This window comes from Melanerpes formicivorus, unplaced genomic scaffold, assembly GCF_026170545.1.
Source record: "Melanerpes formicivorus ecotype bairdi unplaced genomic scaffold, bMelFor1.0.p_v2 SCAF_13, whole genome shotgun sequence".
Taxonomy (NCBI): domain Eukaryota; kingdom Metazoa; phylum Chordata; class Aves; order Piciformes; family Picidae; genus Melanerpes; species Melanerpes formicivorus.
The window spans coordinates 3328443-3347361 of record NW_027142365.1 but is presented as its reverse complement, the minus strand read 5'-3'; the positions used below and the strand labels follow the sequence as shown (position 1 = coordinate 3347361).

The 18919-nt window shown below is 45.7% G+C and overlaps 1 protein-coding gene across 1 annotated transcript in view; it reads left to right on the top strand.

Annotated features, from left to right (window-relative positions):
- Positions 1–18919, top strand: part of VIPR1 (vasoactive intestinal peptide receptor 1) — a 98849-nt gene that overhangs the window by 67369 nt on the left and 12561 nt on the right. Inside the window, exons 5-9 of the mRNA XM_068146410.1 lie at positions 516–616; positions 2630–2762; positions 13267–13420; positions 16322–16382; positions 18056–18125. Coding sequence (XP_068002511.1) covers positions 516–616; positions 2630–2762; positions 13267–13420; positions 16322–16382; positions 18056–18125 — 519 coding nt within the window. The remainder of the gene's footprint in view (positions 1–515; positions 617–2629; positions 2763–13266; positions 13421–16321; positions 16383–18055; positions 18126–18919) is intronic.

The window sequence follows — 18919 nt, the reverse complement described above, 5'->3', positions numbered from 1 at the left end:
CTTTGAATAACCTCCCCCAATTTATATTTATCCTTAATTAGATAGGATGATTCCAGTATTTGCAGGCCAGCATAAGATTCAGAAGGCATGGAAGTATATAACTCACTTTCCATCACTTTCTCCAGGCTAAGCAACCCCAGCTCCCTTAGCCTCTCCTCACAGGGCTGTGCTCCAGACCCCTCCCCACCTTTGTTGCCCTTTTCTGGACACCTTCCAGCATCTCAACATCTTTCCTAAACTGAGGGCCCCAGAACTGGACTCAGGACTCAAGGTGTGGCCTAAGCAGTGCAGTGTACAGGGGCACAGTTCTCCTTACACACATTGGTGGTCTTTGAATAATGAACTCTGCTGGATGTGATTTTAAATGATGAAGGAGTTGGAAATTCTTTGAAGACAGTGAAGTAGGATGGTTTCCTTGTCTCACCAAGCAAGTCAGGGAGAGCTCAGTGATGAGGTATTTAGGAATGTATGCTGGCAGCTCTTTGAAAGACCTTTCTTTCTTTCCTTCATGTTAGCAAACGGCCTTCTACGGCACGGTCAAGACTGGCTACACCATTGGACACACACTATCACTCATTGCTCTCACAGCTGCTATGATCATTTTATGTCTCTTCAGGTAAGGCCATCAGCAAAAAAAAAGGCACAAGTAAGGTGTCCTAGTTTAGAGTGGAACAGATTGCTCTCTTGCTGCAAAAGGGGTAAAAGAATAACGCTCACACAAATGGATTGGGTAGTCATGGAAAGCTGAAATGTAAAGCCATTCTTTGGTGCTACAAAAACTACAAAGCCTAGTGGTGAGCACAGCAATTCAAAGAAATCCCCAGGCTAAACATGGAATGGAATGGAATGGAATGGAATGGAATGGAATGGAATGGAATGGAATGGAATGGAATGGAATGGAATAGAATAGAATAGAATAGAATAGAATAGAATAGAATAGAATAGAATAGAATAGAATAGAATAGAATAGAATAGAATAGACCAGGTTGGAAGAGACCTTCAGGATCATCACGTCCAACCCATCAACCAATCCAACCCCCCTAAACAACTAAACATGCTGGAGCCTCTGAGATGTGCACAACAGTGGGAGATGTGATGCAGGACCTTCAGGAGACACAAACCCTTATGGCTCGATGGGCAGATATTCAACAGCATATCATAGTATCATAGTATCAGTCAGGGTGGGAAGGGACCACAAGGATCATCTAGTTCCAACCCCCCTGCCATGGGCAGGGACACCCCACACTAGATCAGGCTGGCCAGAGCCTCATCCAGCCTGGTCTTAAACACCTATCTTAAACACCATATCAAATGGTATTAAATTACTAGATTGCAGCAGTGTCCATTACTTATAATAAATTCAAGCCTCTAAATTTGGGTACTTCCAGTAAAGAAGTCTGCATGTGAGGTGATCTCCTATTGCAGTATTGTTTATGTCTAAGGAGAACAGCAAAAGGCCAACCTCTGTGAGATGGAAGAGCCTTCAAGATGTGACTCCATCTCCTCATGTCAGTCTCCAGTTGCTTCCTTGGTTCCCATGCCTCACATGGTTGTCCAGTTTAAAATAGTCTGATCCAGACATCACCCCCACAGAAAGCTGTAGGGAGCAGCATACATTCTAGGGCAACTCTCACATTCATTCCAAGATTAGCCTCACTCTTCAACTGATTTGCACATCTCAGGACACATGCTCCCTCTGCTCCTCTTACAAGAGTGAATCAGACACACATCTCAAGGAGGTACAAGGTGCCAGCCAAGCTGGGGAAGCTGTGGAGGGTGACAGCCTTCATTTGTGGGAAAGTGCAATTTGACTTGCCTTCACCTGCAAGCTCAGAGGACTGGGCTCAAGTCACATTATCTTGCCATTGTCAGCCATTAAGAGCATAAACCCTGGCAATGCTCAGTGACTCATTAGGAGGTGGTAATTTGATCACGTTGCTGAGCAAGGTCTGTGGTGGTTTTGATGACTGTACAAAGTGCCCATTTCCAGGGCATTAGACATTTCCCTTCAGCTGGTGCAAAGCCTCTCTTGAAATATAAGCCTACTTGATCAGAATTCATCTTGAAAACGTTAGTGGGCAAGGGACAGAAAAACACTGGTGTGCTCAGTATCATTAATGACCAGTCAGTTTCAAGTGAAAAGATGGTTCTCATTGCTCCAGAAAGCCTGGAATACCTGCTAATGCTGGCAGCAGCTACTAAGGATTTATTTCTCTTCCTGAAGAAACATTTCACTCTAGAAAGAATTATTGCAGTGCACACATTCTGTGCAAAGCAGACCTTCATGGTGAGCAGTTAAGTCAGTCAAAACTGTTTCTCCTCCAGAGGAGAGCAATGTGATGGGCTTGTTTCCTGGCTTTCTGTATTTTGTCTTTTTGGGTTTGCTTTGCTTTGCTTTGGTTTTAGCAAACAGCAATCCTGCTGCAGATGTGTGGATTGCCACATGTTTTGTGGGTTTAAAAGGGCTTAAGTGGATTGGTGATGATTTACATCAACACATAGTTGCTTTCAGGGTTCCTGATGATTAATTGCAAGTCTATATCTTGGCAGAAGAAGACATGCAAATAGACAAATAATGCTTTGGAGAAGCCTGGCCATTCACAAATGTTGTTTCATCTCTCCCCAACAGAAAACTCCACTGCACTCGCAATTATATTCATATGCATCTCTTCATGTCCTTCATCATGAGAGCCATCGCAGTCTTCATCAAAGATGTCATCCTGTTTGAAAGTGGAGAGTCTGAACACTGCTTTGTGAGCTCAGTAAGTAGTTGTGCACTTCGAAGTTTCCACCTCTTTCCAGAATCACAGAGTTATTGAGGCTGGGAAAGACCTCTGAGGTCATCCAGCCCCAAAATTACTTTGCAAGTGCATGTCTTTGGACCTTATGCAAGATACAACGCACTGGGTTGGTTTTCAGCAGAAATAATACAGTGCTAGGTCTGACAGGAATGTCAGACTAGGTTAGAATAAAGATTCACTGATATTAGGAAAATCATAATCCCACAGGGTGCTTGGTTGCATGGTTTAGTTGGTTGGGTGGTGTTGGATGATAGGTTGGACACGATGATCTTGAAGGTCTCTTCCAACCTGGTCTGGTCTATTCTATTCTATTCTATTCTATTTTACTCTACTCTACTCTACTCTACTCTACTCCTATTCTATTCTATTCTATTCTATTCTATTCTATTCTAATTGCCTTTGAAAAGGTACTTTGGAAAGATTTCTGTGTTGCTGCTGTTTGAAAGAAACAGAAAAGTTTGCTGCAGTTGAAATTGTGTGGAGAAGGCATAAAATAAACTACCAGGGTCAAAGGTTTACAGACAGCTGGGCCCTTCTGAGGTCAAACCCACAACTGGGGCTCACAACAACTCCATGCAATGCTGTAAGAATGGGGAAGAGCGGCTGGAAAGCTGCCTGGTGGAAATGGTCCTGTGAGCATTGGTTGACAACCAGCTGAATAGGAGCCAGGGTGTGGCCAAGGTCAAAAACATCGTGGCTTGCATCAGCAGGAGTGTGGCCAGCTGGAGTAGGGCAGTGATTGTCCCCTGATGCAGGGGATAATCCCCCCCTCAGCACTGATGAGGCCACTCCTTGGGTACTGTGTTCATTTTTGGGCCCCTTACTCCAAAAAGGACATTGCAGTGCTGGATTGTGTCCAAAGAAGGGTAATGAAGCTGGTGAAGGGACTAGAGCACAAGTTTGAGGGGTATCTGTTGGAAGGTGTCCCTGCCCATGGCAGAGGGTTTGGAAGGAGATGATCTTTAAGGTCCATTCCAACCTCTGAACCATTTTATGGTGGAACACTGGAACAGGTTAACCATGGAGGTGGTTGAGGCCCCTTCCCTGGAGATGTTCAGTGTGAGGCTCACTGGGGCCCTGGGCCACCTGCTCTAGCTGGAGATGTCCCTGCTGACTGCAGGGAGGTTGGACTGGATGATCTTTGGAGGTTCCCTCCCAGCCTGGACCATTCTATGGGTCTATGAACCAGGGTTGTTTAGCCCAGTGCAGCTATAATCAGTTGAGCCCTAAGTATTGTCCTCCCTGGAGCCTGAAGGACTGCTCACCTCACCTTGAAGCAGGCACCTGCATTTGGATGGCTGTCTGGGCTCCACTGGTTGCAGTGGCCAGCTCTCTGCAGGAGTTTAGGCAGGAAACCCATTGGGTAGACATCACTCTCTGTTTTTCATCTGGACGTGTATCCCACGCTAGCTGTCTGCAGCAGTGAGATTTCCCCTCTGGGATGATAAATGAGCAGGGTAACCAGGCTGGGAGTATGTTCCTCACTTTCAAATTCAGTGTTATCAGTTGGAGCAAACATGAAATGAGGGGAGAGCTGTTTATCTAGAGGTCATGTGGACGTAAGAGGACACTGGTCATGAATAAGTTTAGGGCAGGAAACTGAAATCACCAAACTAAAGAGATGTGATCAAGAGTCACCTATCAATAAATGAATAAATAAATAACCCCTCCATAATAAATTCATGACATTAGAGAGCTGCTTTCTGGTAATAGCAGAACACAGCAGGCCAGTAGATCCCTTCTGGACCTGGTTTTTATGTCATACAGCACCAGAAGGAAAAAAGAGTCTTTTTTTTCCTCTTCCATCCACCCAAATTCTTCCTTGCCTCCTGGCTTTTTCTAGATCCTTACCAAGTCCTGTCCCTGATCTTAAAATGCCCTTTCTGTTTGAGTTGATATCAAAGAGCAGCCTGATCCCAGCTTGCCCCTGAGTGCTGTCTGCAGCTCAGTGCGGGACTGCAGTTACCTTCTGGGGTTTTCGTCCCTGCTCTGTGGTTCCCTAGGGTCTGTATTCCATAGCAATGGGATTTTATTATGAAGGTCCATGAATGGTTAGAAGGATAAGCAATTGCCTGGTGTCTGCTGCCACAGATAACTGCCAATGCCAGTTGGTAAAGGAGCCAAGAACTCAATGAGCCATGGAGTTTGAACTAACCTCTCACCCCTGCAGGAGTTTGCACTGGGTCATGACTGCAGAAAGCTGTATGCAAAGTGTTTGTTCCGTCCAGAAAGACCTCAGTGTATAAACATAGGACTTTGTCCTGCAGAATCCACAGCTCCTGGAAGCCAGTGTGCTCTCAGGCAGACCCATGGCTCCCACCATTGCATGTGTTTCTCCCTATCACAGGGGTTTTAACCTTAACTGCCAACTCAGATTGAATGGCTGGATGATACACAAGGGTTATAAAAATACCACAGAATCATAGAATGACTTGGGTTAGAAGGGACCTTAAAGATAACCAGCTCCAGCCCCTCTGCCATGGGCAGGGCCACCTTCCATGAGCTAGGCTGCTCAAGGCCCCATCCATCCTGGCCTTGAACACCTCCACAGAGGGCAGCATCCACAACTTCCCTGGGCAACCTGTTCCAGTATCTCACCACCCTCACTATAAAGAATTTCTTCCTAATCTCCAGTCTAAATCTACCCTCTTGCACCTCAAAGCCATTGCCTTTTGTCCTATCTCTACAAGCCTTTGTAAAAAGTGCTTTACAGCAGGGCAAACCCAGAGCCACAGGGGTTTTGTTAGAAGGGGGAGTACTGCACTCGGTTCCTGTAAGGAAAAAGGGCAAAGGCATCTCCACTTCCAGAACAGATTCAGGCTTGTAAATCCCAGATGAACAGAGACCTCTCCCAGCATTCCTGACTAGGGGACCAAACACCTGAATTTGACCTTACCTGTTGCAGCAGGAAGACTTAAAGTTAGGTTTTAGGCACCAGTCATACAAAACAACCACAGGAGAGCAGAAGTCTTGTTATGGACTTGTGTAAAAGTGAAATGAGCATTAGAGACATCTGCTCCCACTTAGATCATGAAGACCAAGTTCTACCATGGTTTTACACAGTTTTTGCTTGAATTAATTATCTCCTTGCCTTCCCCTTTGCTCGTGGAAATAACCCAGGAATGAAGGCAGAAAGTTAGGCTGCGGAAGAGCTCGGAAGCAGGAACTTTCTTTGCACAACTGACTCACAGGCTGGCACTTTAAAGCAATGCAGTACTGCCAATAGTGACAGAAAATGTGATAACTGTGGGGAAGGACCTTGTTAAAACTCTGATCACCTCCTCTCTGGAGCTGCTGCCTTGTGGTTGACTCACTTTATTCCTGAAGATGCGCTCAGAAGTGCCATTCGTCTGTGATCGATGAGCACAAAGGAGGGGCAGTTAGCACAATTACCAAGATAATCCTATTTTTACATCTCAGCTCAGCTCTGAGTCATCTGAGGCAGAGGCTAGACCGGCCAGAGCTAATCACCATCTTAGAAATACTCACAAGGCTGCCCCCAGAAATCAGAGTATTCCTGAGAGGCAAAATAGAAAGGCCAAGTCCTTCAAAGACTGATAGTTGCATAACCCCTGTTAAAATAGGTGGAAGAGAAAAGCTTAAATAGCCTTGAGGATCACAGTCATGGGGCTTAAACTTGCTTCTTATGTGAGGAAGAGCAGACATAAGAGCTTCCTAGTGAATTCAACAGCTAGCATTGTGTTTGAGGGAGCCTGCGTGGGAGGTGGGCAAGGCATAAAGTGCAGTCATGTGGACGACATTTGCTGCTGATGTCAACTGGTACAGCTTCATTTATTTCCATAGAATCAGAGAATCCTGCAAAAGACTTTGGAGACCATCAAATCCAATCGAGTTTAACAGAGTTTGCAAGGTCTCTGCAAGGGCCATACTTTGCTGTGTGGCAAGCACGTACAAGAGAGGCTGTCTCGTGTCACTTTCATATCAGCAGAAAAAGACTTTTTTAAATGCCTTGCCATTTAAAGTGACTTTCAACTGGCATTAAAGAGGTGACAGCACAAAGAAAGGCCAAAGTTATCTCCTGGGACTATGGGGTCTGTACAGATTGATCTATTGTTAGATGAAGGATACTCTGGTCTGAGAAGTATTGCTCTGCCCAGGTTCAGCAGGGGACCAAGCTTGGTGCAAGTGGAAGTGATGGCACAGGAAAGAGAGATGGAAATTGAGCCCAATAGCTTCTTCCTTATATCTTTATCCTTCCACAGTCTTGATTGGAGCAGGAAAGATTTAGCTTGCTGAAGCAGAATCTTAGAATCTTAGACTACAGAGCTGGACCCAGCACTGCTGGTGTAGTACCACCAGCACAGATTAGAGGGGCAGAATCCCCTCCCTTCACCTGCTGTCCCTCTTGGTGCAGCCCAGGGTATGGTTGATTTCCAGGGCTGTGAGCACACACTGCCAGCTCATGTCCAGCTTTTCCTCCAGCAGTGCCCCCAAGTCCTTTTCTAACAGGGCTGCTCTCAACCCCTTCATTTCCCAGCCCGAATGCATCCAGCCCGCAGCCATCTGGATGCATTCCTGTGTGACCCGTGCTAGATTCTATGGTCCTGCTTTGGCAGTGGGGTTGGACTCAGTGATCTTCAGAGGTCCCTTCCAACCCCTGCTCCTGGGATCCTGTGTACTGATCCTGATGATTGCCCCGACCCAGGTGCAGGACCTTGCGCTGGACCTTGTGAACCTCATGAAGCTCACACAGGCTGACTTCTCCAGCTTGTCCAGGCAATGTGTGCATGTACAGCTATGGCCATACAGCACAGCTCCGCAGTCTAGGAGCATCACTTTTGCTTTATGAAAGCAGTAACAAATCATCAAGCTCAGATACAAATCTAGGTTGTAATGGCTCTCTAAATTGCCCAGTGACAGCCGACACTGAGTAAGTATCCCGGTGTGTGCTTTCAGGCAATGATGGGCACATGAGGATCTAATGCTTTGTGACCTACAGGAAAGCAGGTTAAGACAAATTGAATTAATTTGCCATTGCCAAGGCTCAAGAGCACTCTTGCATAATGTTTCCAGGGCACCACTGATGCAGAGCAGCACGTTAGCAGGGAAAATGTGTGTTTGAGACCTCTCATGCCTGTGTCCGTCTGCCCTGCTTTTCATAGGGTTGAGTTACAGTTGAAGCCACTAAGGGCAGCAGGAGCTGAAGGGTCCATCATCAAGACATAAAATGATTACTCCCATGAAGGCCTTTTCTTTGATATAATTCCTGATGCAGGAGAAATTGCTTTAACTGAGGTTTTGACCTTGACAGCTTAGGCTCTCACAACCTGAAGGCTGCTTGCCTCAAAGGGAAGCTCTCTTGTTTCTATCAAGATGGCATTTTAAGAATTTCTTTAGTCAAATTTCTTTGTTCCTAGGTAGTGTTCAGTCCTCAGCACCCAACATTTCTGTGCATTTTCCATGTCTAGTGTTGCAGCTTATCACTGGACATTATTTGCTTGTCAGACTGCACCAGAGGGAAGGAAGGAAGGAATAAAAAGCACCCAAACGACTTTGGAGGAGGTTTCTTCTTTCAGTAGACCTTAGCTCCCTTTCATGGTAGGAGATAAGCCTTGTGGAGCTGTTTTAGTGCTAACTTGTTTTAATCTAATCTACAACTGCAATTAAAATGAGGGAAGAAAACAAAAGTGATGGCTTTTGGCCAGACAGTCTTGTTCTTGTTCTTGGTTGGTTTGGGGGGTTTGCTTTTTCAGTTTGTTTTGGTTTGCTGTTGTTACACAAAAGGTTGAGTGTGCTAAGGGAAAGTCTGACCAAAGAGCTCATTTCTGGAGGAGCAGAACCACTCAGTAAGAAGCTGTTCTCTTTCTGTCAACAATCTCCATTGACATCATGCTGAACTTCTCCAAATTGGGCCTCCAGCATGAAGCCAAGTCGAAATCAGCAGGGGCTTTGCCATTGGCCTCAGCAGGGGCTTTGCCATTGGCCTCAGCAGGGTCAAACCATTACCCTGTGTAGCCAAATTGTCTCTACAAAAGACTAGGCACAGTAGCAGACAGCTGAGATAACAAACTGATACTCATATTTTCAGTTTGCCAATTCAGCTTCTGGAAATGCCTTCTCCACTGCAGTTCTCCTCTAGGATCCTGGATGTGGAATTTTCCCCCATGCTCCTCTCAAAAGCAACTAAGAACTTTTGCATAAGGAGACAAGGCTGTAAAGATACAACATTACATCTTGGCCACCACCTCAAGAGAGGTCCATGCCAGAATCAATGGCCACTACTGAAAAAACACTTCTCCCTGTGAAGGTGGCTTGTAGAAGGTGGTTGCTCTAACCTCTGGGTGGGACAAAAACTCCCACTCGAATGGGCCAGAGAAGCTTTGTTTCCAGTAAACAATACTGGCTTGGCCAGTGGCTTCCTGGGGCAGAACTCCAAGGCTGAATATCCTCACACTTCCTTTCTTGACAGAGACAATAACACCCAGGCCAGCACATTAGATCCACTCCTCCCATAAGCAACTCTTCCTCTCAGAGAGCAACCAACATGATAAGAAATAAGTCTTACTCCTTTTAACTCTTAAGAAAGGCATTGAGGTGCTGGAGTGTATCCAAAGGGCAACAAAGCAGGTGAAGGTTTTAGAGGATATTTCTTGTGAGGACAAAGCTGGTGAAGGTTTTAGAGGATATTTCTTGTGAGGAAGGGGTAAGGGAACTGGGGTTGTTTAGCCTGGAGAAAAGGAGGCTGAGGGAAGACCTTTTAGTCCCCTACAATTGTCTATATGAAAGAAAGCTGTAGCGAGATGGCAGTCAGCCTATTCTCTCAAGTAACAGGACAGGAGGAAACAACCTAAAATTGCACCAGGGCAGGTTTAGGTTGGATATTAGGGAAAAACTTCTTCCCCAACAGGGTTCTTAAGCCCTGGAACAAACTATCCAGGGAAGCAGTGGAGTCACCACCCCTGGAGGGATTTAAAAGCTGTGCAGATGTGGTGCTGAGGGATATGGTTTAGCGGTGGACCTGGCAGTGTTTGGATAACAGTTGGAGTTGATGATCTTAAAGCCCTTTTCCAATCTAAATTATTCTGTGGTTCTATAAAATAAAAGTTAAAGGCCCCACAAAAACTACAAAATACCTTTGAAAACTAAATCTGTCCTGACATCTCCATATGACATGCACAGGAATTGATGGACAGTGCACAGCTAAGAAGAGTCCTGCGCAATGTTTAGGTTGCAAAATGAGTGGGGCTGTGTCAGTTGTGTGAATTCCAGTGCCATGATAGCGAGATGGAGAATTAATCCTACCATGTAATCTTACAAGCAGAGCCATGATTTGATTGTTGCATCAGTGTTACAGGTTACATCATCCATTGGTGGATGAGAGCTGGGATGGAATTCAGATTGATTTAAGCCTGTGGGGTGGGAATCAGCACAAGATGGAGACTCCTGAATTTAGTTATGATTATGAGACAAGTGTCTAAAGTGGCACTATAGTCCTAGAGATGTTGTGTTACACCAGTCCCTGTGCTTGAAGACCTTAATTCCAGCATCTCCAGAGCACATGGACTTGCCTAGTGCTACCCTGTCTTCCAGGTGTGTCCCAGCAACTGACTCACAAGTGGGAAGCTCTAAAAAGTTTTAAATAGTACTGAAGAAGCTGTCTTGACTAAGATGAGGAGAAGAGCAGCTGTTGCTGTGGGCAAATTCAGAATGAGTCACTCCAAACTAGCCCTTCAGATAGGTCATGCCTTCTGGGCAACATGTAAGAAAAGTGCTGGATAAATCTGTCACTGAGAAAATGAGTTTTTATCTGTCTTGTGTTGAAGAGGCCTGCAGAAATCTTGCTGTAAATCTCTCCCTTCTGCATCAGGGTGAAATTGGATATTGGGAAAAAATTCCTTCCTGAGAGAGTGCTCAGGTGTTGGAACAGGCTGCCCAGGGGGGTGGTGGAGTCAGTGTCCCTGAAGGTGATCCAGAAAGGTGTAGATATGGCACTTTGGCACATGGTTTAGTGGGCATGGTGGCGTTGGGTTGATGGTTGGACTCAACCTGAATCTTTCCCAACCTGAATGATTCCATGATCCTGTGATCAGAGGTGGCAGTCCAGGTAAGAGGACCTGGACTTTTACCTTAAATATCTAAATATCTTTTACCTAAATAACTTAAAGGTGATTGTGAGGCCTCTGAGTTTTATGGTTATTGGAGCAGCTCCAGGGCGGTGCTTTTGCTGACGACACAGGACTGGACTGAAGACACTGTCCCAACTTCATAAATAATGCCAGGAGTGGCAGCATTGCCCAGGATTGATATCCTACACAGATCTTTAAGCTCACTTAAATATGTCTTAGTGCCCTGCCATAAACCTTCCACACTGCAGTTGAAGAAATCAGCCTTTCAGGACAGCAGTGTATTGCAGTATGTACATATTTCCCCTGCCTTGCTGTTTCAGCAAGGATACTCTAGAAAGAGCAGACTTCTGTCATCTGAGCATGGGCATCTCATACACTTCAGATGTGTGGGAATATAGAGTCAGAGAATCATTTAGATTGGAGAAGTCCTGTAAGATCATTGAATCCACCCATCAACCCAGAGCTGCCAATCCACCACTACACCATGTCCCTCAGCACCACATCTACATGTCTTTTAAATCCCTCCAGGGATAGTGACCCCATCACTTACCTGGGCAACCTGTTCCAGGACTTACCAACCCTTTGGGGGAAGAAACATCCTAATGTCCAACCTAACGCTCCCCTGGTGCAACTTTGAAGCCATTTCCTCTCATCTTGTTGCTGTTACTTGGGAGAAACCATCCCCCACAACACTCCAACCTCCTTTCAGGGAGTTGTAGAGAGTGGAAAGCTCTCCCCTCAATCTTCTTTTCTCCAGACTAAACAACCCCAGTTCCCTCAGCTGCTACTCAAAGGACTTGTGCTCGCCAGTCCCTTCAGCAGCTATGTTGTCCTTCTTTGGACATGCTCCAGCACCTCAATGTCCTTCTTCTAGTGAGGGGCCCAGAGCAGGACGCAGTATTCAAGCCCCACAGGAAATCCCCATCCTTCTGGAGCAGCAGCTGGAAGCTCAGCACAGTACTTGTCATTAGCTAAAATGACACTGGTAGTCTCTTTTTAAGCAGCTGACTCTTGCAGAGTGCCTCCTTTTCAGACAGTCCTCAGTTAAACAGTCACCAGTGTAGATGTTTATAGCATAGATAGTTGGGCACATTAAGGCAGGGAAGAGTTGGCCCACACAGTAGATCTAAGACATGTCTCACCACATCCTTAAGTAAACTTCTACAACAATCAAGATTAATTGTTCTCACTGACTATGAGGACTTTAAAGTGAAACCCAAAAGTGTTTGCTGGGGTCAAAGAAGGGATTCTCTGCCTCACTGTCTGGAGGCAGAATCTGACTCAGCTGTTAGTCACCAATAATGAGCATGGAAAGCGAGGGGACCTTCATGAAAGCAAATGACCCATGTTTAATGCAGTCCCAAAGAGGAGAAGCCACTTGGGCAGATGCGCCATCTGCAAAGAACCAGGGAAGACCATCTCACTACAACACCCCATGGGTGTGAGCAGGACAAGACCCCTGAAGAATGACAGGTAAACAAGCTGTTGTAAATGAGAGTGGAAGGGGAAATAATAGAAGGATCAGTGCTGTAAAGCTGCTTCTCCGGCTGCAAATCTTTTCTGAGCAAAGCCTGTGTCAGTCTTTCAGCACTGACACATCACAAGGCCTGCTCTTTAGGAAAGAAAACACAGTCTTTGGTGAGATGCAATAACTCATCTCTGCCTAGTGCCTGTCATCTAAAGGGTAAAGGACCTTATATAAACGTGGATTGTATTTCCCAGCATCATAACAGCCACTCTGAGTCTGAGTCTGATCGATCAGGAAGGCAGAGATCCATTACCAAGTGCTGCATGTACGAAGGTCTCTCCAGAGCCTGGGAGGGCTGTTTTCTAAACGTGTCGCTGAGTTGGCTGTCAAAAAGGATTCAGTGGAAGGGCAACGCTGCAGTCAGCCCTGAAACTGCATCTCTTGTATAAATACCTGCTCTGCTTTAAACTTACCCACCTAAGGCAGGAGTAGCAAGAAGCCTAGGCAGTGAGAAAATAGAGTGATTTCATTTGTAAGTCAGGGGAGTGCATCCAATTCTGTCCCAGTGCAGGTCATCTGTGTGTTGCATGTCCACCTCAAGCAAGCTTGACAGGGCTTCTGACTTTTAACCACAGAGCACAGAATCACAGAACCACAGAAACATTCAGGTTGGGAAAGACCTTCAGGATCACAAAGTCCAACCATCCCTGACCCATATCCCTGTATGCCTTGGTGCTCATGATAGGGCTGATGTTGTGCCACTGGGAAACGCCAACAGCATGTTCCATAAGGGCTTCTGGTGCTGCAAAAAGCAGTCCCAAAGATACACCACAGCAAGGTTTATTGGGATGGTGGTGTGATACTATGGAAATATGCTGCAGTTCACCACTGTTCCTTTCTTCTCTTCCAGGTAGGCTGCAAAGCCATGATGGTTTTCTTCCAGTACTGCATCATGGCCAACTTCTTCTGGCTCCTTGTGGAGGGGCTGTATCTTCACACCCTGCTGGTCATTTCCTTCTTTTCAGAGAGGAAATACTTTTGGTGGTACATCTTGATTGGCTGGGGTATGCATCTTCTCAATATTGAATGCCAAGAGGTGATCCTGACAGTCTTTATATGAGTCATTGAATCCACAGACACAGGGGCTCAGGCTAGGCGGAGATGTAGTGGGCAGGTCACCTCATGCCAGGGATAAGATCAGGGGATGGCCAGAGCAGTTTAACAGAATTAGCCTAAATTTTCAAAGGTATTTAAGAGCTTAGCTTGTGCTAGATTACTTGAGCACCTCAGTGTCTTTAAGGACTATGAGCCTGAAACTCCTCATCTCCTTTACAGCCATTTTGTCCTTTGACCCTGACTGAGATCCTAAGGTTGATATTATGCAATAACCTGAAAGTGTAAGGAAGGATCTCAGCAAAGGAAGACTCCCAGACTGAAGTGAGCACTTCAATCTGACACTCCCATTGTCTTACTGAGTTCAGGGGAAAGGAAAAAGGAAAGGGAAAGGGATATGGGAAGGGGAAAGAGGGAAAGGGGAAAGAAGGAAAGGGGAAAGAGGGAAAGGGAAAGGGAAAAAGGAAAAGAGGGAATGGGAAAAGGGAAAAAGGGAAGGGATATGGAAAGGGGAAAGAGGGAAAGGGGAAAGAAGGAAAGGGGAAAGAGGGAAAGGGAAAGGGAAAAAGGAAAGGGAAAGGAAAAGGCAAAAGGAAAGGACAAGGAAAAGGGAAAAGGAAAAGACAGGGAAAAATGACAGGATTAAGTTCTTCCCAGCTTAATTCTCAGAGCTGCATTGCTAACTCCTGCAAATTAATTCTACCAGATCAACGTTGTTTCTTTCTCCAAAGAGGAAACTGAGATCTCTTTTTCCCTCTAAGCCATTTAGCTGAAGGGTTTTGTATAAGTAAGCAAAACAGCTTTCTGTTGCATGCTCTCCATAGCTGAAACTGAGAAATAATTAGAGCAGAGAAGAATCTCAGGAGGAAAAAGGAAAAATCAAACTGTGTGCTGTAGAGAGGTATGCCTGGACTCAGGGTTTGATCAGGTAGGCACAGAGTAACTTCCACTGAAGGTGACAGGAGTTACACTTGGGTTCACACTGCACAAGAGAGGCAGCTCTCTGTGCTATGAGCATGTGAAGAGATGATGTTCACAGCCCTTCTTTCAGATGCAGTTAATCAGGTCAGACCTTCTTGAAACCTGCCTTGTGCATAGACATTGTTTCCTTCAGTGCAGTAGAGCTGGCTGATTTGAAAGTGTATGCAGTTAATGACTGAGTATAGCCTCAGCAAGTCACTGATGATATAAAGCTGGGGGGGTGGCTGGCACACTGAAAGGCTGTGCTGCCCGCCAGCGAGATCTGGACAGGCTGGAGAGCCAGGCAAAGACAAACCTCAGGTTTGAATAAGTTGAATAAGGACAAGTGCGGAGTCCTGTATCTGGGGAGAAATAACCCCAGGCATCAGTACAGGCTAGGGGTCAGCCTGCTGGAAAGCAGCTCCATGGAGAAAGACCTTGGAGACCTAGTGGACAGCAAGTTCTCCATGGGGCAGCAATGTGTCCTTGTCGCCAAGAGGGCCAACAGCATCCTGGAGTGTATTAAGTGTGTCCAGCAGGGCTAGGGAGGTTCTCCTCCCCCTCTACTAAGCTCTGGTAAGACCACATCTGGAATATTGTGTCCAGTTTTGGGCTCCCCAGTTCAAGAGAGACAGAGACCTGCTGGAGAGAGTCCAACAGAGAACTACAAGGATGACTGCAGGACTTGAACATCTCTCTTATGAAGAAAGACTGAGAGACCTGGGGCTGTTTAGTCTTGAGAGGAGAAGGCTGAAAAAAGATCTTATTAATGTTGATCAATATCTGAGGGGTGGGTGTCAGGATGAAGGTGCCAGGCTCTTTTTGGTGGTGCCCAGTGGTAGGACAAGGAATAAGAGGTATAAGCTGGAACACAGGAGGTTCCAGCTCAGCACAAGGAGACACTTCTTTACTATGAGGCTGATGGAGCCCTGGAGCAGGCTGCTCAGAGAGGTTGTGGACTGTCCTTCTCTGCAGACTTTCAAAACCTGCCTGGGTGTGTTTCTGTATGACCTGCCCTGGGTGATCCTGCTTTGGCAAGGGGATTGGACTCAATCATCTCTGGAGGTCTCTTCCAAATCCTAACATTCTGTGATTTTTAAATCAAAGGAAATCTGCACTCATGATATATTCTGAGGTTGCTTGCATGAGGAAGGATTCTCCTCTGGAGAGATGCTAAACCAGCCTGCTTCAGGGCTCCAGCACCCTCACAGGAAAGAAGTTTTGCCTCACTTTTGGATGGAATCTCCTGTGTTCCAGTTTATGCCCATGACACAGGTCATCCAAGCACACAGGTCAGCTGAACTACTGCAGATGTTTGCTTTAGGACAAGAAATATGCTCTTAGACTCCCAACCTGCCAAGAGAGATTGTAAAGTCTCATTCTCCGGAGAGATTCCAAACCTGCCTGGTCACAGTTGTGCTGGGCAACCTGCTGTGCCTGATTCTGCTTCAGCAGTGGGGTTGAACTAGATGATCCCCAGAAGTCCCTTCCAACCCCACCACGCTGTGGTTCTGTATTAGAAGTATGTATTTGTCTCCATTTATGCTAAAGAGACCCCATGTGACTGTCTCAGATACCACTGTCTACACTGCAGATGTCTAAAGTGATTCCTTTTCCTATGATTTCACCATCAGGAGTTCTTTGTAGGCACTGCAAGGGGAAGATAAAGCTGCTAGAGAGCAGTTACAGGAATCTCATCTTACATGACCGGGGGAGAGGAAGGGAGCATGCTGCTCCTTTGGCATGTGAGCACAGAAAGCATGAAGCATTTGCCCAGCCTTGATGAAAGGCATCATCACCTCAGTCCCTCGGGAAGCATGGAGAGGTGGGGAGAATAGCCTGAAAACACTGATCATGGTTTCTGACAGTAACATCATCTCTTCTCTTGTCAGGTGCCCCCTCCGTGTTCATCACTGCTTGGACTATTGTCAGGATTTACTTTTTCGATGTTGGGTAAGCCTGGGGACTCTGTTATCTTTCCCTCATAGTTCTGCCTTCCTTTATCTCCAGGGAAAGGGAGGCCAAGGAAAAACCTGCAGTTTGAGTAACCCTGCCATGCTGCCCTGACCAAACAGCAGGCAAAGCAGAGGCTTGCCTCTGACACTATGAACCAGGAAAGGCTCCAAGGTCTCCTTGCAGACACACTTAGGCCAGACACTCACTCTCTTCATTATTTTTTATGAGGATATTTACAGGGAATTTTTTCTGTTCAACTCTCTACACCTCTCTGAAAGGAGGTTGGAGTGAGGTGGGGGTTGGTCTCCTCCCATGTAATGAGTGATAGTACAAGAGGAAACGGTCTCATGTTGTGCCAGAGGAGGTTTAGGTTGGACATTAGGAAAAGAATCCCTCACCAAAATGGTTCTCAACCCCTAGAATAGGCTGCCCAGAGAAATGGCAGAGTCATCATCCCTGGAGGTATTTAAAAGCTGTGTAGGTGTGGTGCTGAGAGCCATGGTTTAATGGTGACCTGGCAGTGGTGGGCTGCCAGTTGGACTCAAGGCTATTAAAGGTCCAACCAAAACAGTTCTTTGACTCTCTGATTCTGTTTGACCCTGTGATCCTGTACAGCAAAGACACCAGCTGAGCAACTCCATGCTCAGAGCAGAGCTTTGCATCCTGCAGAATTGACTCAAAATACACTCGTGCAGCAGATACTTAGTAAACACACCTATTGCTGTCCCACAGGAGTCCAAAACCTCTTCTTTTTTGCCTCTGGCACATCTTAGGATCTGTTCTTTAACCTCTCTAAAGGTTAAAGGATCCTGTTTAACCTAGGAGCTGCTTATGTTGTATATAAGGATCAGAGACAGCACAGCTAAGCAGATGAGGTAGACATCCAGGGTATGTGCTAGCAAATAAGATCTGATCCTGCAATCCTCCATGGTGCTTTCATCCAAGCAATCAGACTGTAGCAATTGGAAAGGCTTTGATGCTAAAACACTCCAAAAGGGTTACAGAACCAGGTGCTTATCCTGTACTCACTGCATGCCCTCACTCCTTGCATTTGCAGCATGTGGTCAGCTTCATTTCCTCCCCTGCATTCTCCCGCTCCAAATGTGCCCTGATTTGTCCTTATTCCAGCAAGAGAAGCAGCTTGTATTTCTCATTTCATTTTTGATTTATAGTCATGCTAACACATTTCCTGAGGGCAGCTCGTTTTATGGTTTCACTCTATCTGCATAAATCTGTCTTTATTTACTTTTGCTAATAAATAGCCTCTACAATGAGATAGAGACAAAAGGATTTAACCAGTTTGGGTACCAGTTCTTCTTACTATCTATTCCTACCCAGCTCCAGCAATTCCTAACAAAAATGCAGACTTCTTTGCATTTCCTGGAGGCTTTAAAGCTCTTTTTCTTTGTGCCAAGTGTGAATTTAGAGGACAGGCTAACACCTAACAAATTTATTGTTGTATGTTTTGCATGCTCACATTACCTGCTTTAGTGGTGGACTTGGCAGCACTGGGTTGATGCTTGGACTTGATGACCTCTAAGGTCTTTTCCAACCCAAACAATTCTATGGTCCTGTTTTTTAGCATTTAGGGAAAGCCAACACCTGAGAAGGTTACAGAGCTGCTCGCTTGCTTTGCTCGGTGTTTTAAGTCTGGTTTTGTTTCTTTTTAGGTGCTGGGAGGAAATAGTGGAATCCCCATTCTGGTGGATCATTAAAACTCCTATTTTGGTGTCTATTTTGGTAAAGTATCAACACATTCTGCTGGCTGCAGAGCCATCTTTCATACTAAGCGTGGAACGTGAAGGGGTGTGGAGAAATGCTCTGTAAATGCCTGTGGGAAATGCACTGACAGATAAAACCCCCACTGGGTATTGACTGTCTGTCTTCCAGTGAAGAATGTCACCCTCCAGATAAAGATCTTGAACTTTAGGCATGGACCATGGGAAGAGTTTGAGGGACTAGGCAACCCACTGAAGTTCTCATTTGATTTCATTTTGGCCACCTCCGTGTCAGGCCACTCTGGTGGAGTAGTCATGGGTGGATGGAGCCAGGGGAGGTTGAGGAACGTGGTTAGAGATCCAGGAAAAATAGAATGGAGTGGAGTGGAGTGGAGTGGAGTGGAGTGGAGTGGAGTGGAGTGGGATGGGATGGGATGGGATAGGATAGGATAGGATAGGATAGGATAGGATAGGATAGGATAGGATAGGGTAGGGTAGGGTAGGGTAGGGTAGGGTAGGGTAGGGTAGGGTAGGGTAGAATGGAATGGAGTGGAGTGGAGTGGAATGGAATAGAATAGAATAGAATAGACTAGACTAGACTAGACTAGACTAGACTAGACTAGAATAGAATAGAATAGAATAGAATAGAATAGAATAGAATAGGACTAGACTAGACTAGACTAGACTAGACTAGACTAGACTAGAATAGAATAGAATAGAATAGAATAGAATAGAATAGAATAGAATAGAATAGAATAGAATAGAATAGAATAGAATAGAATAGAATAGAATAGAATAATCCAGCTTGGAAAAGAC